Raw genomic sequence first — 27,922 nt, forward strand, 5'->3', positions numbered from 1 at the left:
ACCACACTGGGCTGCGTTCCTTCAAAGATCACTACTGCAACAGAGCCTGGTGGTGCCCTAATGCCCAGCTTTGATGGAGTCGGAGTTGATGTGACACCTGGTGATGTTTCAGAGTAGCAGCCGTGTTAGTCTGTATTCGCAAAAAGAAAAGGAGTACTTGTGGCACCTTAGAGACTAACCAATTTATAACCATTACTAAGCAGGCTCTGCTGCCCTTTTTCTACCTGGCTATTGAGACTTTGTTAATATGTCTGTACAGCACCTAGCACAATTACTGATCTCAGTTAGGGCCAGACAGTAATATAAATAGCTATGGATGTGTTAATTAATGGCCCTGTAATACCGAAAAGTGTCTTTTTCCAGCAAACAACACATTTAAAAATGTTTTAATGATTACTTTAAAAACAAGAAGACTAATCACAAACAATCCTAAGTATCAGACAACATTGTTTAGTTATTTAAACTGACCTAGTCAACACCAACATTTGTACCAACAATTCAAAGCTGCTGAGGAAGTGAAAAGCCAGGAATTGTGATTTCAGATCTAGCAGGGGCCCTTCCTTATCTGATAGTGAAAAACAGAAGCACACATGTTTTGTGGTGATAGCATGGCTGGGTTCAACTGTGATCTTGATAAGTGCTCTCTGCCTGCCACATATGACTTGCACATGCTTATCTTCAGGACACTAAGGGTTGTCTTTGCTGCAGCACTAGCTTGAGCTGTAACTCCAGTGTTGCCTCTAACCTGAGTCAGGCCCACACACAAAAGTCTGTAGGTCAAGTGAAGTGGTGCTTTATACTCAAGCTAGCTTGGCCCCGGGGGGTGGATTGAAGCTCCACTGCTGCGGGCATTGGAGCTAGGAATGCAGCTTCTCTGTGCTGCCAACCTAATCATGCTGTGCTGCTCAAGTGTTGTTTGGCTGCATGTCTGCTCCACTTTAGCTAGGCTCACTTAAGAAGAGTTAAGGTAAGTTAACGCTGCGTGAAGATACACTCAGACTGCGGTTCCCTCTATAAAATAAACATTCACCAACATATCACATAGAGGTATCAGATTTTGTACTCTTTCCCTGTACTGAGAATAAGAAATAATGGCAGAATCTTCAGTGCTGCTATGGTAACCTTCGCTGTACATGACTTACTGGTTGCAGCCATTCACTGTATGTATAGAATTAGGCATAATATTTGTTTATTGTTGAAAAATTCCAATTCTGCAATGTTAAATTCCACAGCACATTCTGCGCCCCTGTTGAGACCCACCGCTTGAGAAAGACCACACTAATTGACCATGAGCCTGTTTGGGTTTGGCAGGTCCTACATAGCTGATCTTTCTTCTTTACCTTGTGGTAGGAGAGCTGATTTTGGTATGGGGAAAGCTTCTGATGTTATGATGCTACTAGAGATAAAATCTGCACCATGCCCAGTTTGCAAAGCAAGGCCATTTAAAATGTTTTCTAGTCTTAAACCTTGAAGCGCCTCATAGAACAGACCTCTTTTGTGATCCAATAGGCACTAGTAAAAACCCAATACCAGTACAGAAAAACAGTCATATACCCATGATAGGCAGAATAAAGGTGATTGCCAAAATGAAATCTGGTTCATATTAATTTATATGTTTAAATATGTTTTCCTGAGATACTGCAGACAGTGGCCACAGAATAATGAAGTTATATAAATTAGAGTACACCTTTACAGAAGTGTGTAAGAGAACATGATATTCTAACAATTCCTTACAAACAAAATAGCCAGCAATTCAACAATAGACAAGGTAAAAAATGTTACTCATATGATCACATAATAGATGTGCAAAATGTGGCCACTTGTCAAGTGCAAGAAACATCGGGCTTGAGCCGATGCCCACTGAATCTTTCATTGGTCTTCAGTGAGCACGGGCCTGACAAACTTTGCAGTTTCAAGTCCTGAGGTAAATCACAGAGTAATGTGATGGGTGAGGCTAGGTGAACTTCTTCATGAATCGAAGTTTCCCATAGGCTATCAGGAGGAAGATGGTAGCCATGCAGCCCAGAGCTACTATGTTTTCCCACATGGCCCAGTTGGTAGATGCAATCCCTTGGCTTAACAGATATGTTTCTCCATAACACCTGCAGGGGGACATGGGACAGACGTTAATAGTGACACACTTAGCATGTTCTGCCAGAGATCTCCAAGTGCTTTACGAAGGTGGCTACTGTTATTTCTGTTCTGCAGAGACATTTTCTCCCCAAACAGAGACACTGAGGCTTATCCAAAGTCACACAGTGGGTCAGTAGCAGAGCTGGGATACAACCCCAGGTCTTCTGACTCCCACTTTTCCTATCCTCTAGACCACTTTGGCTCCTTTATTGGCTTCAGAGTACCAGCAATACCTAATGTGTCAGCACAGTGACCCTTTCACCGTCACATCTCACTGTATCCAGGGTTAAAACAGTTTAAGCTGGTACCTTATCTTTTTATACTCTGACTCATTTGGGTTGAAGTGTCCTACCATGAGGTCATACAGCCTGTGCTTCTGCATCATGCCGGGGATGATTTCATTCTTCCTAAACCATCTCAGATGGGAACTTTTTAACCTCTCATGACAACTCCGCAGCCTCTCTTTTGTTGTTGATATACCCCATTCTGGGAAAACGTGAGGATTTTTTTAAAAAATATTCTTTATAAAGATAACCCATGGCAGGTTACCAAAACTAAATTTCAGATAGGCAAAGTCCGTTTGGACGTGTTGTTGTTCATCCGTCCCAGGCTGGGGTTCCAGGCCGGCAGCCTACAGTTCCCCCCTGAACTACAGTATATTTGCTAAAATTGCTCAGACACAAGCTCCCCAAAATCTGCTGAGGTGGGTATCCTGCGATGCTTCCTTGAGAAAGCGGCTGACGAGCATCTACTTTCACGAGCAGTATAGTGACCCCAAGCTAATGGCTGTAAAAACTCCACCCTCAGAAAACTCATTCCCACTGAGGCCCAAGAACTGTTGTAAGCCAGAGACTTACGTTTTTCCAAATTGTGTAGCATTTGGGGAGCAATCAGCTGCATCCCCAGAGGATGCAGTAATATTCTGGGGCTTCTCACCACAGAAGTAAAGGTCTCTAAATTCATTGACTTGCAGGGCCTGTGGAGGAAAGCAGACATCATGATGTAGTAAAGTACTGCAACATCATCCTACTGTGCTGATTTCAGAGTAACAGCCGTGGTAGTCTGTATTCGCAAAAAGAAAAGGAGTACTTGTGGCACCTTAGAGACTAACCAATTTATTTGAGCATAAGCTTTCGTGAGCTACAGCTCACTTCATCGGATGCTGTGCTGAGTAAACATTCAGCTTTGGGAGAAAACATTCCCTAGGGGCTGCACCCTGATGAAGTGAGAAGTGCTGTGTGTCCCAATGACCTTGAGAGTTAGGCCAGTGGGAGATTTCAACTCCTGGTAGAGCCACCTAAGTTGGAGAGGGACCAGCAGAAGAGCAATGTCTGATCCTTCTGGCTGGGGGTTGATCAACAGGTCAAAAACCTATCCTCAGGGGGGAAAAAATGTTAAGTTACTGAAACAAAGCAAGGGAGGCATTCTAGCAACCAGCACGATAGACTGGGATGGCAGAGCGTTATTATTGCCCTAAGCGATGCCTGATGATGCAGGAAGGATATTCAGTTTTGGGTGAAAAGCTATTGGGTGTTTCTCTTCCCTGTGGCTAATTACGCCTGGCAAACATGCAGAGTTTGCTTCTCAGCTCGGCTCGCTAGTTCAAATCCAATTTAAGCAGGTAATGTCCAGCTGGAACGGCCAAGATTTTGAAGAGTGGCTAGTGATTCTGGGTACCTGATGTGAGATACCTCAAAGTGCTGGGCACCCACCCTCTGAAAGTCAGGCTCTCTTCAGGTGTCTCATGTTAAGTACCCAAACTGAGGAGCCAAAGATCACTCATTGCCTTTGAAAACCTTGGCTGTTGCTTTCTGAGAAGGTGTCTACGTGAGGTTCTACGTGAACAGGACTGGGTGTCCCAGCTTGGTTCCTAGTGGAAGAAAAGATGGTGTGGTGACCAGGGCACTAGCATGGGATGGTACCACTGCCCTGCCTCCCATGGAAAATTCATTAAAGATGGTGAGGTGCTCAGACACTGTGGTAATGGGCGCCATACAAACAACATAGATAGATGTCCACATCACATATAGTGCCACCACACACATTGGTCACTGCGCTGGCAATCTCTGCTATCAAGCCATGGACTACTGAACTGCCCTGTCACCCATAGAGATGGTCTCTCCAGGCTAGGGACTTTTAAGCCCATGGGTGGGTGGCAGGATAGGGTGATTTGCCTTGCTGCTGCCCAGGTGGTACCTATTTTGTGGCTCAGTAGAGGAGTTTATTCCCTAGAGCTTCCAACCCAACACCTTTCATGAGAATATATTAACTCATAAAATTATTTTAAAAAGAGTCCTAAGCAATTACTTTCAAAATAATTTTATTCACCTTAAAAACCTCTCCAGGAGGTGACACCCTGAGCACCTTATTCATTTCAGAATAACATTTTCTACTCACTGTGAGGCCATATCTGGGGATGCTGAAGTATTTGAGCCAGTTCAGCCATCCCATGACTGAAGGAAGGTTCACCAACAGGCCAGAAAAGAGCTGAAATGACAGAAAGAAAGAGGCTGTCATGCGTTCACGCACTGTCACAGATCCATACACTTTTAGGCCTTGGCAACACAAGAGTTGTGTCACTTTAACTATACCAATACAGTTAAAGCAACACTGCTCCCCCTAGGGTGGATGCAGTTGTACTGGTATAAGTGTGCCTTATACTGGTTATTCCCCTTCCCACCTGGGAAAACGGCACCTGTATGCCAATCAAACTGCACCCACTCTTCAGGCTGTACCTGTAGAACTATAGGAGTTAAAAACCCATCACCCCCACCTTAAACTCACCCAAGCCTTGAAGAAATGTATTCAAGGAAGAAACAAGTTAATGGCAAAAGCCAAAAGCAAACCAGAGCCAAAGCACAAATGAGGGGGTGAACATCCCCATTCCTCAGACTATGAGCAGCATTCAGCACAACAAAATACATCCCTTTACAGCTTGTTTCAAGGTCTTTTCCCCATGACCTGGCACGATACTGTTTGTCCAGGCTGCCTGCAGTGCAGGGGAAAGGGGCTTGTTTTTAAACGTCCTTGACTGAGGTTGTTAAAGAAATCATGAAAACATTTACTTCTATGTGAGACACAGAATTTTGGTGTAAGCAGGCTTGCCTTTGCAGGCTTTGGAGGAGTTGCACCCACTAATGCCACTGGTGAATATGGCCCCTGGAAAGCAGTAAAAGGAGCCCGGTTCTCTCAGCCCAATCCTCGTTACGGACATACTCACGTCACAGAGCCATGAGCCTCGGCAGCTTTCTTTGCCAGAAGGAAGGCTATTGACTGTGTGCACTGGTAGGGCTATTTGATGGGCCAGGACTGGAATAGCAGGTGAAGTTGTGGGTCAACAGAATTGCACTGGTATGGTGTGCTTGGGACTAGACAAGCAGAGAGCATTGCAGGTCAGGGTTAAGGTGCATTGTAGACCAGGACTGGAATAATTAAAGGTGCAGCAGCAGGTTAGGATGCGGTACCCTGGATGCAGGACAGGATGGGAATAGCAGAGGGTGCAGTAGGAGAGTGGTTCACAGGCAGAGCTATGTTGGGCCTGACAACGTGGGCAAGGGGTACTGCAGGTCAGTGCTGAGGCCCATGGGCATTTGGCAGCATTAGGTGGAAGCCTAGGACTGGAATAGCTGTGGGAGCTGCAAGGCAGAAGTAATATGCATTGGTAGAGTTGTATGTGTGATCTTGGACTGCAGTGACAGGGGGTGCTGGAGGTCAGGACTGAGGTGCACTATGTACGGGCAAGGGCCAAGACTGTCAGAGCTTCCCCACCCCTATTAATCCCTCACTTCCATTAGTGCTCAATCCATCCACATCTGCCTTCCATGCAACCCCCTCTCCCCCCAGCCACGCACACAATACTCACAAGCATGAAGACAAAGCAAACAGTGATAAGCAGATTGGCAATGGCCACTACATTCATCCCAGCGCTGATAGCCAGAGACATGGCCGTGGCTGTGTAGGACACTAGCGCCAGTGTCAGTATGAAGAAAAAGAACCGTCCTGCTAATGCCTGATAGCCTGTCAAAACAGCAAGAGACAGACAGGTCCGGTGAATGGCTGGGTTACAAAACCTGGGCAGCTGCTCTTGGATCCCTGTCCATGGTAGCAAGACACTTGCTTAGGCGAGGAGCAAAAGGGTTTAGAGTTGGCTGCAATGAAGCAGAAGCCAGATGGCCAAGAATTCAGGAGATGAAAACTGAAAAGTAAGTTTACTGGGAGTCGGTAGCCAGCTTCACCCTGCATTCCTGCTGCTGGCTGGCCCTTTTCTAGCATGACTTCCAGCTAGATTTCACCCCATGAATTTTTTCTGTATATCAGACTGCATTTAACAGCCTCCAAACACTCGCACAGTTCAGTCTGTGCAGGGACACTGGAGGCACTACCTCCCCCTTTTTAAAAAAACATTTGTGTGGCTTAGCTGTAGAAATTAAGCATGGACGACTCAGATTCAAGACATCAAAGGTGTTTCTGCAAGAACAAAGCAGGGGAGGAAGGGAGGTTAAGTGAACGTATCAATTCTTTACCAATCATCCAGTAACTTATGCATGAAAAGAGAATGACTGGAACAGTTCTCATGGGCAAAAGGTCTCCAATCAACAAGGCAAAGAAGTATGCGGACACTCGGTAGTACCCACTGGTATACTGATGGCTGTGAAGACAGGAACACAGATTATTGTCCATGTTTAGAGGTTATCAATATGGATGAGAACTACATTGAGCAATGTCTATCTGTTATTTATTAAAAAGATATCTGTAATGTCAGGATAACTGGGTTCTATTCTTAGCTCTGCCACTGACTCACTATCCAACCTTGGGTAAGTTGCTTACCTGCTCTGTGCCTCAGTTTCCCAATCCATAAAATGGGGGGGACGATACTGATCTGCCCCTGCAGGGCTGTCATAAGAGCTTCCTTATGCTCTGTAAAGGGTTTTGAGATCCCTGAGTGGAAGGCACTATAGCAGTCTGAAGCATTACTATGCTGAAAAAGCCCCCCACCCCCTAAGGGAATGGTCCTGAACATTGCACAGGTGGAAGGCCAAAGGCTGGTTCTCACTGGAAGAGGACTGATTTGAAAGTTTCCCTGGCTAACTCTGAAAATCTGTTTCCAAGCGGAAGTGGAAGGCTCAAAAATTGGGACTCACTTCTAGGCCACTGACTCAAATCCAGCCCAGGTCGTAACCACAAGTCATTTGCTGTTTGCTGGGCCAGGTGAAATGAGCTGGTCTCAGGTCAGTTACCAGGGCCAAGGTGCCCCGGTCACCACTAGCACTAACAGGAGCCTGCGCTGGCAGTCTTTGTAGACAGGCCAAGCAATGATTAAGCTGTGGAGGCTGAACTCTGACAGGCCCTCATCCCTAGAATGCTTTCTAGGGCACAGTGCTGGCAGAAATCAGCCTGAGGGAAGCTGGCAGTGCTGCTGCTGAGGCTGTAGTGGGGAGAGGCAGATGCGTCCAGTCTCCAGGGGCTATCATGCCAGCGCCCTATGGAGGCACTGCATACACTTTTAAGAGGTAGTTATGTGACAGCTGTCATCTTGTCAACACAGTGGGGATTGATCAAGTGACCTTCAGAGCTAAAAGCAGGAGTTACTACAGCTTGACCCAAGGCGCTGTAGCTGCGGGCTGTAACAACTCATATCCTGTGTGGATAGGCACAGAGGGGGACCTGTAACATACACTTTCCAGTGGGTTACAGTTGCATTTCAGAGAGAGATTCCTTTAGGAGCAGCTTTAAACCACATTTGCATTACTGCTGTGATGCAAAGGGGACTTCACAGGGGCCAAGGATCTGACGCCCACTGATGTGGAAGCTATTCTTTGAGGCCTATTTCCTATCTATGTATGTGGGATCACCAGGCTCACAGTTCTGGCGTCCTTACAGGGCTGGGCCTCAATGCTAAGCCATTATGGGCAGGGGTGATGGATTCTGCCTAAAAGCGTGTGTGGGGGGGGCACAAGGCCCAGCTCCCTCTTTCCCCCGGGGCCCTGTCCCCTGGCCAAGCTGGAAGCCAGAGCCTGCCTGGGGAGCCTGCGCTCCTCCGTCTGCCCAGAGTGGAGGGGCCCAAGAGCAGCTTCTGGCCCATGTCCGGGGCAGGTGGAGGGTCCGTGGCTTCCCACAGCTGCCTGTGCTGCTCTTACTCCGATCCAGCTCCAGCTTCCAGCCTGGCCTGGGGAAGGAGCCTCAGGGGCTGAAGAGCTGCAGCCTGGCCATTGTAAGAGTCGCTTGGGCAGCTGTCGGGGGCTGTGGACCATCCACCTGCCCTGGGGCCCAGAGGGCGGGGACGCAGGCCAGGAGCTGCTCTTGCCCCCCTCCCCCTCGGCCCCTGATTATGGGTTGTCTTATCTCTACCTCTTGAGCACTCCTGTGCAGCTTCCCCAAATTCTGTCCCCCCCCCCACTTAGCTTGGGCTCTATGTTCCCTCTGTTTTAGGAACCTGGGATGGTACAGAGCAGGGTCCCTATTTCAGTGGCACGATCTTTGATAGTAACGGAGGTTGCAGAGAAGAAGCAAAGCCTCAAAGTCAGGTCCTGGCAGGTGAAACTCGTTTCAGGTAGTCTGTCAAAATTCCCACCCTCAGTCCTAAATTCTGATAAAGAAATTGTTGTGGGAGGGCTGCTACTTACATAAACAATTTCTTGTCCTTTATAAACAGCTCGATCGCTGATACACTGGAAAAGCACTGGTTTGTGGTTACAAAAAACAAGGATCCAACCCTGGAATACAAATCAAAATAGTTGAAGACCAAGGCACAGGCCAAATTCTCCAATATCAGAAACCTTATCCAGGATCATAGCAGCTAGAGACTCCAGAAGCCTATTATATCATCAAGGCATTCCCCTGCCAATACAGTACAGTTCCCTGACACAGGAGGTATCAGAGAGACAAGGTGGGTATGGTAATATATGTTATTGGACCAACATTGCATATAGGAGATATCAGATACTTAACTGATACCACATGTAGCTGTGCCTGTCTCTTCTTGTTTCCTTCATATTCCATGTGGGAATACTCCTAGGGCTGATGGCACAGCTGCTGTTTCAGGAACTACAGTAATGCCTGACCTCGGGCACCAAAAGCTAGGATGTCAAACCCTGTTCACCCCTCCTGGATCTGAATGTAGCCCAGGGACCCGATGCCTCCCTGCTGCTGAAATGTAGCAGAGATTGACCCTACTTCAAGCCTTACCGATTCTGAATGCCACTTTGGTCTAGTTTTACTCCGAAAAAGATGGCCCCCACAATCAGGGCTAGGATCATGGTCACTGCGATCTGGAGGTACAAAGAAAAAGGAATCATGCAAAGGGAAGAATAGGGAGGAGTCACCGGATAAAACACAAGTCATTAGAGCCACGTACAGGGCCCAAAATTCACATTTGTCTCTGACGTTTTCGGCCAGTGTTTGGGTACAAACAAAGATACTGGGCCAAATTCCCATCAGTTACCCCCAGGACAAGCATAAAAGCCTTGGCCACACCCCTCCCTAAAGAAACAGAATCACGTGCTCCAAAGTAACATTAACCCTAAACAGGGCAGAGAATTAACAGCACACTCAAAATTCAAGGCAGTGACTACATCCCCAGTGGGATGGAGAACTGACCATTTCCCTGCCACTGTCACTGTACTTGTACAGAACTAAGGCTTGGATCTTTAATGGTGCCTAAGTTGGTTGAGTGCCCATTGTCTATGAAGGATGCCTAGTTCCCTTAGGTTCCTGGAAAATTCCAGCCCTATTTTGACAGGTGCTTTATAAATATCAATTGACATAATGGGATTTGGAGTCCTCTGCTTTAAGATCACTGATTGGACTCCAGTCCTGGTCAGCAGGGAGCAAAAGTCATTCAGTGGCCCATGTGAAATTCCGTTTCTTAATGGACATGTGGCCTAGAGATATCTACGGGGTCACAGGAGTATTCTGAGAAGAACTCAGCCCACTGTCTCCCTGTGCTGAATCCTGCTTAATGCTCATTTGTTTAGGGTTAAATAGTGCTTTTAATTACAGTCCCTGTCATTCAGGGCTGTGTAATCTGCATGGAGCAAAGACATTGTGCTTAGGAGACACCCCAAGGAGTCCCAGTTCCTCCCCTGTTTCTGCCTTGCTCCAGAGGCACTGTCATCGACTGCTGGCGTTTACCAGCCATTCAGCTCAGCCAGCCAGCCAGGGGGTCTGCTGCGATGTCTACTAAAGACCTGGAGTTTCACATAGGTCACCAGTCAGCCATCAGGCAGTCACGATTTCTTGCCCCTGCTGACCAGGGCTGGATTCAAACAAGTGATCTAACGGGGACGGCGATACCACAGCAAGGAGCCTGATATGACCACTGCAGAGTGAGACTGGAGTGGTCCTGCTCAGCAGCAGTGTCTCACCTGTGCCACAGATGCCTGGGGGTTTCTGATGAGGTTTTTGATGGCACGCTTGGACACCCAGTAGAGCTGGGTGAAGAAGCCATTTGCATATGTGACCTCATTCACGCGCCTTGACTTCCCCTGCTCATTCTGCTGGCTGAGCTCCACTTTCTTCAGCTCTTCCCTTGTGTCCCGATACTGGCCGGAGTTCAGGTACTGCTGGTGCAGAGTTTCCACTACGCTCCTGTCCGCATTCTGCTCTTCATCACTGATTACCCCTAGAGTAAAGGGCCCAAGACAGGACTCAGCATGACTGGTCCAGTCTCCCATCTTAAACCCAGTACCGCTGGCTCAGTGGGATCTCACTAATACAACCCCTGATCATGAGGAACCTGTGAAATCTTTAGCTGACCAGGATTTGGAGTCAACGTTGGAGCTTCCCATTGGGTTTGCTCCAGGTTCCTTATTCATGGAGCCCACTAAAGAGACTGCTGGCCGGCATTGCAGACCAGGGCCCAGGTCTTCAAAGGGATTTAGGTGCCTAACTCTCAATGTAATGAATCAGTAGGTGTTAGGAGCCTAAATCCCTTTGAGGATCTGGGCCCAAGTGACAGCACTCTAGCTACCCAACTGCTTTAAAGGTGGCTGGCACTTTCTTCAATGGGTGGAGGAGCGCGAGTGTGCACCCTCTACAGAGAGATTCTGTGCAACAGGGTCTTCGCTGTCTGGCCGTACAACAGACCTGTTGTACTACACAGTGCGGCACACTGCATATGCATACACGGCTACAGAAAAAGACACTGTTTGATCATAAATCAACGCTGGCTGGTTTGTGTATGTTGCTTCCTTGAAGGACAAGCACTGTTCTCTAGTGGTTAGAGCATAAGATTAGGAATCAGGATGTCTGGGTCCTGCTCCCAGCTATCTGGCTGTCTCAGAGTTTTACACTGCTGCCCATCACCATACTATCTGAGCACCTGCCACATAAAACCAACAGCAATTACCAACATCTCTAATGAATTTCAGGGAGTCTGTGGCACTGCTCCCTTTTCAGGGTCAGAATTCTGCTTGGGCTTGAGTTTTAGTTTGCCTCTGCTACCAGTTATCTGGGTGACCACGGGCAAGTCACTTCCCACAACTCCATGCCTCAATTTTTGCCCATTGTAAAAAAGAGGGTTGATAGCACAAAGGCACCTTTTCAAAGCACTTTGAGATCCTGAAGGCTCCTGCTGAAAGGTGCTATATGTGAGGGCAAAGTAGATGTAGGAAAATACAACAAAATGCCCATTCACTAGGAGAAAACAACAAAACAAAAATCTACCCTCACTGCCTGCAACTTCCCCTGCAATCTGGCCAAGGCCTGCTGTCTCATTCACTGGCTCACCTCCTCCAGTCCCTCCATTGTCCAGGTTACTCTGATCACCTCTGCTTGCAGCCACGGCGGTGGAGTCACCGTTTATCACATCGAGGAAGAAGTCAGCCGGGTTGTTGAAGGGCTCGCATTGAAACCCTGTAATGATAGCAAGCAGAACACATTCATGTTTTAGACAGAACACTGCTTGGTAATGACCAGTTATAAGAACACTCCACCCTCTTTCACACAAGCCTCTTGGGGTGCTTTGGAAGCACTGACTAACCACAGCACCGCTGCTGGGAGTGAGGATTACCCCTTGTTTTACAGGTGGGGAAACTGAGGCATATCCATAGAGTAAGTCCACAATTTTGACAAGTCTGCATCCGTTTTGGGTGTTTAACTAGAGACACCTTGGGACTAACTATACCTGCAGCTCCCTCTGCCTTGAACTGAGATGTGGGTGCTTGGCCTTTCTGAAAACCAAGCTCAAGGTATCTCCTATTGGGCACCCAGTGCTCTGCAGGGCTAGACTGTCATGGTACCTACTTGGCCCGTGGAGCAATAAGGCCCCTCCACGTCGCCTCTGCTCTGCTGGGGACTCTGGCCACAGGTCAGGAGAGCAGGGCTGCTCGGCCAGCGGAGCCTGTGGCAAGTGAGTGGGTGGGTGAGAAGGGAACTGAGGGGCTGAGGAGACACAATAACACTGGTCATCCGTCCCCTGCCACTCACTGGCCAGAGGGGAGTAAGCTGTGCACCCACACAATGAAGTGTGCTCCTGAGCACGGAGGAAGGTAGAGTGACAGGGCAGAACGTAAGGTTACAGCACAGTGACAGAGAGAGGAATAGAACCCAGGAGTCCACAAAACACTCTCCATTATCCACAGAAGCAGGGTTCCCACTGTGTAGTCATTACCCTGCTAACACAGGTGTAGGTGTAACACTGACAGACCCTGGTCGTCGGTGTGCGGGTATCGAACCTGGGACCTCTGGAGCTAAATGCTTGAGCCTCTACTGCATGAGCTAAAAGCCACATGGCCCTTAGCTAAGGTTGTAGAGCAGACTCATTAATCTCTCTCTCTCCAAGTGATCTTGGTGCCAATAGATGGGACAGAACACCACACCCAGGAGGTGTGTGGGTTACATAGGCACCAACCACAGTGCTTTTCACCCTTTGTAAGAAATACCCTCTTGAACATGATCTTCCCTGCTAGTCTCCCCACCTTCTCAGCAGCCTTCAGACCTGCGGACCCTGCACCCAGATCCCCAGTGGCCCACAGACCTCAGCGTGAGACCCATTGAGATAACCCTGCCTGGGATGCACATAGCCACCTAACTGTAGTGACCTTGTCGTTTGTTTACTGAGCTTCTAAGTGTCTGGGAGCCTGCTTTCGGCCATCATTTTGCGAGGCAGATTGGATACAATGAGCCCAGAAGGGGAGATATACACTGAGCTCTCATGGAGACCTTACGTTTGTTTTTTTGCTTTTCTTAATCTACATAAAACTCATTCAGACTGGAAACATGGGGCTGCTTTTTGTGTCTAGAAAATGCAGCAAATGGGCTAAACGTAGCTGGAGCTGATCCATTGATATTAAGGATCAGGCACTAAGCAATTAAAATAATTTGTTACCTTATCTCTTGCCGTGTTTTGAGACGTAAGCACTTAAATATAATAGGGATTAGCATTATTGCATTTGCACTGCAGACTTACCGATAGAACTAAAATAGTTCAGGGCTTGCTTTGCTGGACCATGATACAGCACCTTTCCCAAAGCCAACAACGTCAGGCTGTCAAAGAGCTTGAAAATGGAATAGCGGGGCTGGTGGATAGAGAAAATGATGGTCCGACCTCTTCTCGAAAGCCTAGGATAGGAGCAAAGAGTACAAATCTCAACTGTGCCCATTGTTTGCCAAAAGCTGGGAATGGGCAACAGGGGATGGATCACTTGATGATTACCTGCTCTGTTCATTGCCTCTGAAGCAATCTGGCATTGGCCACTGTTGGACGACAGGATACTAGGCTAGATGGACCTTTGGTCTGACCCAGTATGGCTGTTCTTATATACATATTTCAGAAGAGAGGGCAAGAGGATCTGGTCATTCACGGTCATTTCTCTTAGCTACTGTTTTAGCCTAGTCTACCCAGACCACTATTACCTAGTTTTCCTTTGAACTAAGTTTGCTGAAAGCCCTTTCACTGAGTGAAAATAGTGTTGAAGAAAGTGCCCAACTGACAGCCCTGAAGGCTTTTGCCCTCAGAACAGATACAGCATGGGCAGCAGCTGGGAAAGCTTCCCCTACAATGCCCAGCCAACAAGCTGCAAGCCTGAGAGGGAGGGAGCCATCTCTGGTGGAATGAGAGATTCAGCAGCCTTTCTGGAACGGTTGTTATGGACAATTTGGCCCTATCTACACCCAGCAGTCAGTCCATCTACAGCCTCAATTACGAGAGACCAAAGGAAACCTGTTATCAGCCATGGCCCATTTTCCTAATGTAGGGAGGAGGTCTGGGCAAAACATTTTGTACAAAACTTTTTTGGTCCAAAACTGCAGATTTGGCAGCATCAAAACATTTTATGTCCATTTCACTAGATTGTTTTGGCCCAAAGACCTAATATGTAGATATACATATTTTTTAAACCGGAATTCTTTGACAGTTGTGAAACAAAATATTTCGATTTTTTGGTTTAAAGTGATTTCTTTTGTTTCAAAATTTCCTTTCATTTTATTAAAACACAAACTGGTGAAAACTGAAATTAAACTTTTCGATTTTGTCAAGACAAAGTGGCTCATTCAACCCAAGAGGATTTGGGATTTTTTGAGTCTTCCATTTGCTGAAAATTTTTGAAAAGTTTAATTTTTGATTCAACCCAAAACAAATTTTGCTATTGTTACTTCTTGGAATTGCCAGCAAAACTGAAAAATCCACCATCGGACAGCTCTAGTCGCTCTGAGTGACAGCCAAAAAGTGATTAGACCATGAGGACCGAGCTCTTAAATCCTCCCCACTCCAGAGGTGACCTCTCCGGGACAGAGCTGGAGTGCATTGGTTGCAGTGGGAAGCTGGCAACGGGACTGTCCATACTGTGGCTGTTCTTCAGGGCTCTGAGCTGAAGCCCAGTGAAGTCAATGGGCTTTGGATCAGGCCCTGAGAAAGAGACTGCCAGGCCAGCCTCTTTCACCAGCACTAAGAGTAGGAAGCCAAGGGTTTAGATGAGCACAGAAGCATTGGTGTTAGATAATAAACCCCTGCAGCTCCTACCTTTTTAGGAGGATGAGCACCGCGTTGGCTGTGCTAGCATCCAGGCCAGTGGTGGGTTCGTCCAGGAACAGGACCGGGGGCTCCGTGATGAGCTCCATGCCGATGTTGGTTCTCTTCCGCTCCCCGCCTGACACCCCTCGGATTAGTTCTGTTCCTACCTACAGCAAAGAGTTTTGTGTTTGGTACCTGGCTTCGCTCTGGGGCACCAGGGTTGCCATGGCAAGCAGCAGAGGTGAAAGTAAGCCAGTATGGTCCGGTACGGTATACCGGCAAGAGCCGGTACACCGCCAACCGTACCGGCTTCCCCAGGCTGGTGATTTAAAGGGCCTGGGGCTCCCGGCAGTGCCTGGAGCCCCGGGCCCTTTAAATCGCCGCGAAAGCCCTGCTGCCGGAGCTCTGGTGTAGCGGCGGCAGCCGGGAGCCCCTGGGGCTCCGTCGGCGATTTAAAGGGCCCGGGACTCTGCTGCGGTAGCAGCAACTGGGAGCCCCAGGTCCTTTAAATCACCGCTGGAGCCCCGGGCTGCTGCTGCTACACCAGTGCTCCGGCAGCAGGGCTCAGGTGGCAATTTAAAGGGCCTGGGGATTTAAAGGCCCCGCCTCTTCCGGTTGAGCCCGCCGCCCTGCTCAGGACTCCGGCATACCGGTAAGTCCTTTAAGTTACTCTCACCCCTGGCAAGCAGTCCCATTAACTCCCAGGGGACTAGCCATGTCTGCAAGCGCTAGGCCAAGCCGTGCTTGCTGGATCCTGTCCTCAGGGGACACCATGGGGGCAGTGTGGAGATCATACACAAGAGCAAATATTTCAAACACAAGTTGTGCTGCTGGCTAAAGGCAGCCTGATTTTCAGAGATTCTGAGCACCGGCAGCTCCCAGGGAACCAGAGATGGGGCAAGGATGGATTCACCCCATTGTGGGATGGGCCCCATAGCCTTTTCCACTGTGCGGTTGAGTGCTCAGCTACCACAGCGATGGGCATGGCATAAGGGCCTGAGTAGACCAGAGGGGACAATGACGACACCTCAGCTGAGATTGCCACCTTGGGCCCTTCTGACCCCTCATGAGTTTTAGCATCATGACCCTGACTTTCTCACATCGTACCGCAAAGCCAGGAAGTGGCTGGCAAAGGAGAGAGCCCTGTGATCTGGGGGGCTGTAGGCAGAGTTCTTCCCCTGTTCCTACATAGCACATGCACACTGGACATGGTCCAAGCTGCCCCACTTCCTGGAGCTCAACAAAACCTAAAACTGCCTTCAGGGCTCAGCTGTTCCTACTGTCTTCTCTGCAGGATCCCTCCTACCCTAGTTTTCTCAGCCTTAGAGAGAGACACAAACTCTTTTATATCTCTGGCTTGGAGCTAATGGGATGCAGTTGAACCAACATCAGAGTGAGTCAGCAAAAGTAACTCTACATCTCTGTGCTGGGTGTAGCCCCTGAGCTCAGGGCAGCTCAGCAGAATAGCCCTGCATTCCTACCGTGGTACAGTGCCCATCCCCACTATATGGGTGAGAAGTTAGGATTCTGAAGCTGGTTCTCCCCCTGACCCCGCCTCCCCGCAGGTACTCGCCTTAGCATCAGCTACTTTGCTGAGCCCCAGCTCAGTGATTATCTGGATGACCCGCTCTTCCTTTTCTTTAAAGCTGATGGAGCTGGGGAGGCGCAGGGCCGCAGAGAAGAGTAGATTCTCCCTCACAGTCAGTGTGCCCATAACCACGTCATCCTGAAAACAATGCAAATTCACTGCTGAAAAGCCAAGGACATTTCAGCTCAGTCCCAGGCACCTTGTTATTTGCCTTTCTGTAGCAGCGAGCGACCCCAGCAGGGATCAGGGCCCATTGTGCCAGGAGCTGTACATACACACAGTGAGGGTCAGCCATTGCCCCAGACAGCTTGCAATCTGAATAGACAAGGCACACAAAGGGCTACAGAGATGGGGAAGTGACTCACACAGCAGGTCAGTAAACAGAACCCAGGTCTCTTGTCCCCTAGCCCGATGCGCTATCCACTAGGCAACACTGCTTCCCACAAAGGCTGCTGTAGTGCTGGAAATGCAGGCTATGCAGCTTTGCACTGGGAGGTCATTTGTCATGTAAGTTACTGTGGGCCTGACTCCCAGAGGTGCTGAGCACTGAGAACTCCAGCTGAAGTTGCAAGTACTCAGTTTCCATAGGTTGAAAAGCAGCCACTCGGAGGAGCCAAGGCCCCCAGTATGAGACTGAGCCAGCGAAACACTTTTAACACCTATTGGCTCCAGCTGCAAGTCATACTCAACCCCACAAAGCACCAAAACTGTGGGTGGAATCCTGGCCCCGATAACATAAATGGGGGGTTTGCCACTGACTTCAGCGTCACCAGTGCTTCCATCCGACATTCTTCTGTAGCACCTGGTCAGGAAGCACCACCCCCAGTGCTCTCAAAACGCAACTGTTCAACGCAGTCCTGGGCACTTCGATCAGATTAAACCTGTCAAATTTGCACATATCTGCGCAGCTTCATAGCATTGAAATTACTATTTAAGGCTTGCAAGCCAGACCTTCAGCTGATGGAAATCAGCAGAGTTCCATAGACAATGCTTAGGTACATCAGCCAAAGTGCTGACTCTGTGGATAATTAATATGGTTCCAAGGCAGGAAAAGAGCAGATATCTTTAACCCGCTGATGCCCTTCATCCACCTACAAAGCAGAAAAAAGGGGGGGCACAGCCCAATAATTTTCCCCATATGCAGGTCACTTTGCATTTTGCTTTGGTTGCTTTATAGCTAGCCGGTGGGTTGGAAACTGGAAAGCAAGGATTCCTAAACTGGGAATTCTTATGGGAAAAATCAAAATCCTTCACACTTTCTAAGAGCTACGGGGGAATGTTTGGATCCTGGGACTTGACATCAGCTGGAGGATTGAAAGCCAACATCAATTCAACCTCTGTTTTCAGCTGCTGCTTTAGTTGCCAAGTTCAGGTATGTTCTCTTTGCCTCTCCCAGTTACCTGAATTCTAGGCTGTCATTGCTACTCTGGAATGAGCTGAGTCCACCATTTCAATCTCGTTTCACGATTCAACTGGCATTTCCTGCCTGTAACGTGGTAGGAGTGAGGCTGACCAGAGCCTGAAGAAAATCCTTAGAGCTCTTGTTGCTTCCCAGCTTTAGCAAGGACTAGATATAGTAAAACATCTGATGACAACCACCCACCTGCATCTGAAGGGCCCTGCTTGAGATGTCTCTGCCTGTGGGCCATCACCTTGGTTAAAGAACCATGTGACCATGTAGGAGTCTGGATGCCACTTTTCCATTCTCATGCAACCCCCTTTACAAAGACTTCACACCTTGACCGCTCTTGATGACCAATCTCTCTGCTCCTCAGCTTCTCCCAGCCAGGAGGCAGAGAGAACAGAAACAGACACTGACCTGCACGACATATCCTGAGATACACTTGAAATTCGGAGGTTGCGGGAAGCCATCTACGAATACTTGCCCAGACAGGCCAGCAGGGTCCTTTCTAGCAGCCAGCACATCTAGGAGACTAAAGACAAGCAACAGTCCTTAGGTTCCTCCATAACTACTCTTATTTTCATTGGGAAAATCATTTCGCCATTAGGGATAATTACTAAGGCTTTGCATTTCTGTTGGGCCTGCACTGTAATTTGCTCAGAGCATGCTGTGAACTGACAGATCTCAGCTACAAGCAGTGCAAGAGGCACTAGGTTCAGGCCTCAACTGCACTGGGATTTTAGCCATTGGTACAAACTCTTACTGTAGGTGCAATTCACAGGTGCACATCATGTTGCACTCGTGTAAATAGTGCCTACAGCTAGGAGGTTGTCCTGGAGCAGCCACAACACTGGTAGAGCTGGGTGGTAGTTTGCAGCCAAAACATTTTTCTGGTGAAAAACGCAAAGATTTGATGACAGCAAAATATTTCAGGAATTCCTGTTGATTTCACTGCACTGTGTGTAAAAAACCCCAAACCACAAAAATATTCTGAAAGTCTAACCATTTCATTTCAACATTTTCAGAGTGAAACGGTTCCATTTTTTAAATTGCAAATAACTTGTCCTTTTGAACTTTTCCTCTTTTATTTTTTTAAAAATTGAAAACAATAAAAAAAATGCTCGAAACTGAAAAAAAATTTTAGATGTGGGTCAAACATGATATTCTGTTGGACCTGAAACCAATATTTTTTGACTTTCTGATTCACCAAAAATGTCAAACATCATTTTCTGTTCAGCCAAAACCAATATTTTTTGGAATGACAAGTCAACTGAGAATTCTGTTATTCACCCCACTCTAAGCAGTGGCTTTAATCCCGGTGGAGACAAGGAATGAGTCTTTCTGCTAACAGCCAAACTCAAGCTAATTTTTTATAACTCAGAAATGTGCTGTCTAAGGGTCCTATCCATTGTAAATGAGGAGCAACTATATATATATATATATATATACACACACACACACACACACACACACACATATACAAAAAGAGGTGAATAAAACACTATTACCAAAGTGAACTCTTAGGTTTGGTCTACACTTAGAATTTATATTGGTATAGGTATGTTGGTGAATAGCAACAAAACCGTCAGTATAGATGCAGATGTATACAGAAAAGTACTTCTGTCGATGTAGCTAACAATGTTCCTACATCGGAGGAAAACTCGTTCTGTATCTACGCTGACAGGCCTATGCCGACGTAGACTCTGTAATGCAGACATAGCCTTATGCAGATAGGATTTTGTCCTATCCTGGGTGAATACAAATGGATGCTTTTTTGAAAAAAATTTAGATATCAAATATTATTTAAATCAGATTTTTTTGGTTTTATTTAAATTGTAATAAGTATTTTTAAATATACATCTGTTTCAATGAAATCTGAATTTAATGCAAAATATGTTAAGGCCTAAACAGCTTATAATCTCATAAAGCATTTAAATACGACATAAATATTCTGTTTTGTGTGTTTAATTAAATTCTAGTTGCAGCTTGACACAAATCATGAGCAAAACATTAATTATCTAATAAACAAGCAAGATATCATTCACCTTTTTCTAACATACTAAAATGTACAATTAATAAGAATCTGAAAATATTCTGCTCTATAATTGCTTAAATAAATGTATATAGTTGTAGTGTACCCTTGTAGGCAACAAAAAGATGCACCAAATCTAGCGTAAAAGCTCTCTTTAGTGGTAAATCAACATATTTTAATAGCTATTTCAACGAATGAGAAGGCACCTTTCTTTAGAAAATAACTGAAGTACAAATGGAAAGGTTGATGAAAATTGCTGATTTAAATCGAGGCTTGCCACATGGTGATTTAAATCATTATTTCAATCATGGATTTAACTGGCCTTGATTTAAATCACTCCACCCTGCTGGAAGGAGTTCAACGAAGGCTGTAAGAGACCATCTCACCCCCACTCTGATCTTCCTGGGTGATGACCCTGCTCTAGGCCTTGCATTGCAATGATCTTCCATGAGCTACTTTGCCCATCATTGTCACTCTTACATTGACCACCGGGGTGGTGAGAGCATGGCAATGCAAGACTCTTTTCCTCCCACACAAGAGCAAGTCAACAGATCCAACTTTGAAATGGAAGTAGCCTACCTTGTACTTCCCTAGCATCTTTCACCCAGGGATCTCCAATCACTTTACAAACATTGCTGCAGCCCCTCTGCACCCCTGTGAGACTGGAAAGTATTACCATCCCCCATGCTACAGATGGGGAGAACAAGGGAAATCATTTGCTCAAGGTTATGGAGCAAATCAGTGACAGAATCATGAACAGAACCCTGGGGTCAGACTCTGCTCCCTCCCAGAGCTGGGAATAGAATCCCAGAGTCCTGTCTCTTCTCTAAAGACTAGACCAGTTGTTTCCCAAACTAGGGACGCTGCTTGTTCAGGGAAAGCCCCTGGTGGGCCGGGCCGGTTTGTTTACCTGCCATGTCCACAGGTTCAGCCGATCGCCGCTCCCACTGGCCGTGGTTCGCTGTGCTCGGCCAATGGGGGCTGCGGGAAGCGGCAGCCAGTATGTCCCTCGGCCCGCGCCACTTCCCGCAGCCCCCATTGGCCGGGCACAGCGAACCGCGGCCAGTGGGAGCGGTGATCGGCCAAACCTGCAAATGCTGCAGGTAAACAAACTGGCCAGGCCTGCCAGGGGCTTTCCCTACACAAGCGGCGTCCCAAGTTTGGGAAACACTGGACTAGACCATGGGTTCTCAACCTGGGGTTGTATCCTGACAGAAAACAGGGAGTCACGATCACCCTGGTAAACAGGAGACTAGATGGGAGGGGGGTCCAGAGTGGCTGCAGTATGGAAATGTTTGAGAACCCCTGCGTGAAACTACACTCTCAGTTGAAGCCCATGCATTGTGTATATACCGGCCGTGAATAAATTTGGGCTGGAAATTAGCAGAAGATTTCTAACTATCGGAGGGGCAAGATTCTGGAACAGCCTTTGATCTGGAGTAGTGGGGCAAACAACCTAACTAGTTTTAAAACAGAGCTTGATAAATTCATGGCTGGGATGATATGACGTGGCTGCCTGTGACAGCAGGGGACTTGATCCAGCAGGTCCCTTCCAGACCTATGTTCCTAAATCACGAAGGTGCCTTTCCAGAGCCTTAGATTTTTCCAGCTATTCTCCTCCAGCACCCAGTGAGTTGAGTTTCCACCTAGGACTGTTCATTCTCCATTGGAGGAAACCAAAGAAAGACTCACGAGGATTTGCCGCTCCCTGTTGGTCCCAGGATAGCATTCAAACCCGGCTTCATAATGCCACTGGAAGAGAAGGGAAACAGTTATTTCCAAATGGGGATCTGCCTCAGGGGAGCCCCTGGCAGAACCGGGGCCTGACTTTGGATCCAAACACATTCCATGGGGTGGGAAGTTTTAGAAAAATTATGAATAAAAAAGTGAAACATCCTCCCTCATGCTAATTTGAAAGCAGTAACCATGTTCCCTTCCTTGTCCCTAGTCCCCAGTGGCATAAAGGAGGCTTCTGCAGGAGATGATGCCTCTCCCCTCTAACAAATTTCACTCCTCTCCTTTCTCCAAAAGAGATTTTGGGATGCATGAACTTACCACACATTGTGGAGAATCTTCTTCTCCACCGTTGTCCGTTTGTAGAGTGGCCCATGGGACTGTTTGATGGTGTACTGGATGTCATGGAAGCTCACGACAGAGCCCCTAGGGCACTGAAGGGATTCTCGTGTTGGGATAGAACGCAGGAAATTGCCTGCTCCTTCTTCCTCCCCGATGGATAGGATGCTGTGATTGGCTGTGCCTGACCTCATGTCTTTGTTACAGAGGCTGAACTCCACTGGAGGAAGGTCACCAGGGTGCTCCACAGCTCCCATCTGTTGGAATTGACTGGGTGGGAAACATTAGAAAAAGGGCAGAAAATAAAAGTTTTTTGTAAGAAGAAAAACAATTTTGAATCTTAAAAAAAAAAAACCAAAAACCCACCCCAGCTCTGAAGCTCAGATCCAGGCTTCACTATCATCCAGAACAACACACATGGCAAGTGTGAAGAACCGGACCTGTACGTGTTTGGGAAGCTTAGATTAGCAAGAGGAGTGTCTGAGTGAGGTGGAAAGCCACAGCCACGGTAGGGATTTGGGATGAGTGTGACGGCTGCCATCCTGGCCTACAACAGGGAACTGAACCAGCTAAAAACACGCACTACTACAGCTAGAAAGCACTGTCGCTGGGCCTGTGACAATTCAGACCCTCGCGGATTGGCATGGAGGTGACACGTAGCAAAGCACGGACTCACCAGTAGGTTACAAATTAAGCCACCTTATACTTGTGAAACTTCGAATAGGGCAGATCGGTCACTCAGGGCTTGTCTACACACACAAGAGGTACCAATATAACTATACTGGTACAGTTAAAGTAACACAACACCCCCCCCCCATGCATATGCCAGTATATCACTAAATAGGTACTTTATAGCAATACAGCTCTTCCCATCAAGGAAGGGGAATAAGCTATATAATAAATAAACCCTTCAGATCAGCTTTATCAGCCAAGTGAGGAGCAGGGAGATTTTTTCAAGTGGCAGATAGGTGTCTTGGACAATTTCCTCTGAGAGTAATATCCCATGATGCAGTGGGGGCTCTATTGAGGATTGGGGTAAACGTTACATGCTCTTGCAGGAAGCTGATCACAAGGGACTGACCAGCCAGCCAATTTAGCCACCAAGTGTCCCGCACTAGCACCTGGGCTGAGGCTTGGTGTAGGGCAGTTGATGGGTGAGCTGCGAGGGAGCTTGGCTTTCCAAGAACGCGTAGAAATCCCTCAACGCTCTGCCCGTATTTCTCATCCCCATGGCTCACCTACTCACCCCACAGTCCCTGTAAGCCGAAGGGAAGAGATGACTGAGGGAAGCAGAAACTGGCTTCAAAGGCAACCTGCAAAGGAATTGAGATGGTTGGACTTGTGCCCTGCTTGTGTTTCTTTGTGATGGATAAAGAAGGCCTGAAAGGCTGGGGTGAGGGTTTTGTTTAAGTAATGTCAAAATTCTGCTTTGTTTTGTTTTTTTGTCTTAGAAACGTCACTAATGTGAGTCTGGTCTCCTCCGTTGAACTGATCCGGTGGAAGGGGAAGAGCTGCTTGCCACATTCGAAATACAGAGCTTGTCTGTCCCGAAGACCATGTAAGAACTGGAGAACCAGCGTGACGTCACCAGAGTCCTGAGTTCACAGCCATTCAGGTGGTTGAACTCTTTGCAAGTTTCACCTTCCCTCTGAGTTTCCTGGAGCGTTAATGATTGTTTGATAACAAAGGATTATGACCCTTCTATTACCAACAAGTCCTCTCGAGCTAGCTTCGCCTTAACACACACAGGCTAAAACACGACAGGGACAAAGCTACAGCGCTGCAGATACACTGCTGTAGCGCTTCAGTGGAGACACTTACGACAGCGGCTGCAGGGATTCACCTGTCTCTGCACTAAACCACCTCCCCGAGGGGTGGTGGCGGGGCTGACGGAAGATCTAATGCTGTCTACTTGGGGTTTAAGGGCGGCTTAGTTACATCTCGCAGGGAAGTGGATTTTTCACACCCTCAAGCAAAGTAGCTGGGTTGATCTAATTTTCTAGTGTAGACCAGCACGGTTGCACCAAAGACATGATTTTAAACCGATTTAGTTAAATAGGTGCAGCTCCGTGTGTGGACACGTCAACTGATTTAAACCAGGCTTAGATCAGTTACAAGAGCAAGCTAACCAGTTTTAAACCAATATAAAGTGTCCACAAAGGGGTTTGCCTTGGTTTAACTCAATTTATAAATTCAACCAGGACGTGTACATCTGTGTGTACACAACCCAAAGTCTTTATTCCAGGGTACATTTTTCAGGTTTGGCATTCTGACATGGGCTAGTGAATGGCGAAGGGCTGAGAATAGGGGAGGGGAGACGTCTGAGATAAGCCAGAGGCAGTGGGGAGGGGTTCCCTTTGGGGAAAACTCAGATAGGAGCATTAATGTTCTTTCACACAAAGCCCTAGAATCAACCAGAAAGAAAAGAGCCAGGAGCCCAGCTACAACCCCAGATCTCATAACTTAAATGATCAGGGGTTGAGCTCCTTGTTCGCTTCAAGCAATATCTGAATGTCCCAGGCATTAAGACAAAGGAAATAAAGAGCCACACTTTCCTCTCAAAGTACAGTGAAACAAGATGCAAAAGTGACTCTGTCTGTGCTGCTCCCAAAGGTCTCAGTGGGACCTGGATTTCCACATTAACCACAAGCTAAAGAACTGTATTTCCATCAGCTGTTTTAAATGTACAAACAAACTACACTGGACAAAATGCTAGTCTGTCCTTGTTAAATACTATTCAGGAGCCCCCACTGCCGCCAGAGAAATGTCTGAGACAGAATAATTTCAGATGAACAGATAAATCAATCTGTATTTTCACCTATTTTGTAGCTATTTACTGGGTGCTCATCAACGCTCTCTTGGTTTTCCTTCAGTTAACATTTTTAAACACTGAAATGAATCACTCTATAAAATAGCCATCTTCTCCCCAAAGCTGAGCTGCAGAGAATGGCAAATCTTTGCAATCCATACACTCTCCCCATGTCCCAGACCCAGGAGCAAAACCCCGAAGGAATCATTACCTCTTTGTTCCCTAGATCTCAGCTTTGCTTCCTCTCAGCTGCTGTATCCGGAGGTCTTCCAACAGTGAGTGTGCGGAGTGTGATTCTCTACTCTGTGGCGTGCGGTTCAGTTCAATTTAGTTACATAAACTGTTCTGCTTGCATGCCAGCTGGTGGGAGTGTCGAATTACTGCTCTCATGCAATCCACCCCCCGGTCACTGGAGAAAAAGTCGCCTGTAAAGAGCCAGCCTAGCCCAGTGGCACGTGCCTTCTGCTTTGGGGACATCAGATCAGGACCCTGAAGTCTCTCTGGAGCCAGTACCGCTGGGAGCAGGTGGAGCTGGGACTCCACCACCCATTTGTTAACAAACTATCCCTGCAGATTTGGCCAAACTCCCTTGGCCTAGCTCTTTGGGTGACCTCAGCACCAGCCTGACATTTACCAGCACACTGCCAGTTTAACACGTGTTCGCCAGCAACACAGAGCAGCAACTGCCATGGCATCTATACTCAGACCTCCTAGAGCAATTGCCCTCAGGGTTCACGTCTGGTCCACAAAGCAAGCACAGCTCTAAGCCGCAGGGGGCCTATTCACTTCCAAATGCGGGTTGGAGGGCAGCCACACATCCCCCATCAAGGAGATGACAGGGTCTTGAAGGGGACACACCAACCTCTGCAGTGAGGGGGGAAGAGGAGGGGCTGTCCACCCCTTGATGGACTCACTCCCCACTCTGGGTGCTGCTCGTGGTACACCTGAAGCCATGATACCTCTGGGAGTGGTCGTGTCACATCTCGTTAGCTGAGCAGGGTTGGGCTGTTTGAGACTTAGCAGGGAGGTGTACAAGGAACACATTGGCTCACCAGGCTACACTGCAGTATTGTTGGTGGTGATTCAATAGGTGGTGCTCCCCACCCCGCGCTGGCACTGTGCTACAGGGTACCATGCTGCAGGATAGCTCAGTAGAGGAGAAGGGGCTCTTTGCTCTCGGTCAGTCAGTGCCCTGCATGGCGTTAGACAGCAGAGTTTTTTTCATCTGAGGTGTGAAACTGAGGTTCTGGCTGGCTGGGGCCCCTTAGCATTTCCCATCACCCTTTGCAAGACTAAAGATGTTAGCTCATGTCCTGGCTACATTTCAGCCCCAAATTACTTTCTGCGTCCCTGAATTCCACTTCAGAGTGGATATGGTTTTCTTGACTCCTTATCCTATTAAACAGTTGCCATGCTCTACCCCAGAGGTGGCTGCATTTCTGAGGTGGATGAAGTGAGCCGCGTATGTAGACTGGAGAGCAGTTCAAGACTGTAACATATTTTGGGATGAATGGTGCTATAGAAATAAGAAAAGGAGTACTTGTGGCACCTTAGAGACTAACCAATTTATTTGAACATAAGCTTTCGTGAGCTACAGCTCACTTCATCGGATGCATACTGTGGAAAATACAGAAGATGTTTTTATACACACAAAGCATGAAAAAATGGGTGTTTACCACTACAAAAGGTTTTCTCTCCCCCCTCCCCCACTCTCCTGCTGGTAATAGCTTATCTAAAGGGATCACTCTCCTTACAATGTGTATGATAATCAAGGTGGGCCATTTCCAGCACAAATCCAGGTTTTCTCCCCACCCTCCCCAACAAACCCACTCTCCTGCTGGTAATAGCTTATCTAAAGTGATCACTCTCCTGACAATGTGTGTGATAATCAAGGTACACTAGGAGCTTTTGCCAGCATAGCTGTGCCAGTACAATACACCAGCAAAGGGCTGCTAGTGTCAGCGCAGCCTCTACTGGTGTAGTTTATTCCACCATCCAGAAAAACACAAGCTACACCATAACAGCACAGCTCTGCCTGCATAACTGTGTCTACGCTAGGGGCTTTTGCCAGCACAGCTGTGTCAGTCAGGGAATCACACTTCTGATTGACAGAGCTAGGCCAGCAGAAGTCTGTAGTGTACACTTTCTCTCTCTCTTGCATGCACACTTTATGTCCCAAAGGAGACTCACCTGTTACCACCTTCACCGTTTCCTCTGGAGTGCCTGGGCTGTTTGTCTACAGACAAGGCCTGCAGCAGGGCATTCCCTGCTTTCTGTCCCTGCCACACCCTCTCTCTGCTCAGCTCAGCACCACTCACCTTTTGGGAACTACTGGCTCCCTGCAGCTGCCTATGTCCTGGCACTGGCTGGAGTACTTGCATCCACTTTACATCACTACAGCTGCCTCCAATGGGCTTTCCGTGCAGGAGTTTATGCTGCTAGAAACTGACAGACTGAATGTAGGCCAAAGTCTTTTAAAGCTCCAATTTATGTTTGGCTGTTTATGCAAGTGTTTTTACTTGTTACACTTTAACCAGCTTGGAGAAGTCAGGAAAGAAGACTAGTCAGTTTCACTTGGGTTTATGGTCAGTTTCAGTCTCACATCCTTCATTATTAGGCTGCTGGATTGTCTGAGTTTCAAACACTGCAGAGAAAAACTATGCCTTTATAAATAAATGGTTTCCATGTGCTGTTTGCTCTCCTGATTTCAGGTAAGGATTCCTATTGTGATTGGCAAATGTACATTTCCCCCTAAATTATCTAGGTTTATCTACCAACTACCACTAGCCTTGGTTTTATTGTCCCTCAGCAACTCCAGACCAAATGCGCTCAGTTTACAAGTACAAAGATGCTTCTTCTAACCACCAGCACTGCAAACTCAGCCTGGGCTCTGAGAGACAAGCTAGGGAGTCTTTTCTACCTTTCCCATCATCACT

The 27,922-nt window shown here is 47.5% G+C and overlaps 1 protein-coding gene across 2 annotated transcripts; it reads right to left on the reverse strand.

The window, feature by feature from the left end:
• Window positions 1–370: 370 nt before the first annotated feature.
• LOC102936912 (broad substrate specificity ATP-binding cassette transporter ABCG2) lies at window positions 371–27,922 on the reverse strand. Of its 2 annotated transcripts, XM_037905042.2 has the most exons (18): window positions 27,305–27,922; window positions 25,198–25,395; window positions 23,416–23,490; window positions 22,160–22,447; window positions 21,797–21,856; window positions 18,490–18,604; window positions 16,656–16,808; window positions 15,092–15,249; window positions 13,541–13,692; window positions 11,860–11,985; window positions 10,497–10,753; window positions 9,319–9,401; window positions 8,757–8,846; window positions 6,657–6,781; window positions 5,996–6,150; window positions 4,531–4,620; window positions 2,991–3,109; window positions 371–2,102 (listed from the first exon to the last, which is right to left on the reverse strand). In XM_037905042.2, the coding sequence occupies exons 4-18, from the start codon at window positions 22,432–22,434 to the stop codon at window positions 1,955–1,957; spliced, it is 2,106 nt and encodes a 701-aa protein (XP_037760970.1). In that variant the 5' UTR covers window positions 22,435–22,447; window positions 23,416–23,490; window positions 25,198–25,395; window positions 27,305–27,922; the 3' UTR covers window positions 371–1,954. The 2 variants fall into 2 exon arrangements, with proteins under 2 accessions (XP_037760970.1, XP_043407847.1); XM_043551912.1 differs by lacking the exons at window positions 23,416–23,490; window positions 25,198–25,395 and having other exon boundaries at window positions 22,160–22,461; window positions 27,177–27,899.

This window comes from Chelonia mydas, chromosome 7 (assembly GCF_015237465.2).
Source record: "Chelonia mydas isolate rCheMyd1 chromosome 7, rCheMyd1.pri.v2, whole genome shotgun sequence".
NCBI lineage: Eukaryota > Metazoa > Chordata > Testudines > Cheloniidae > Chelonia > Chelonia mydas.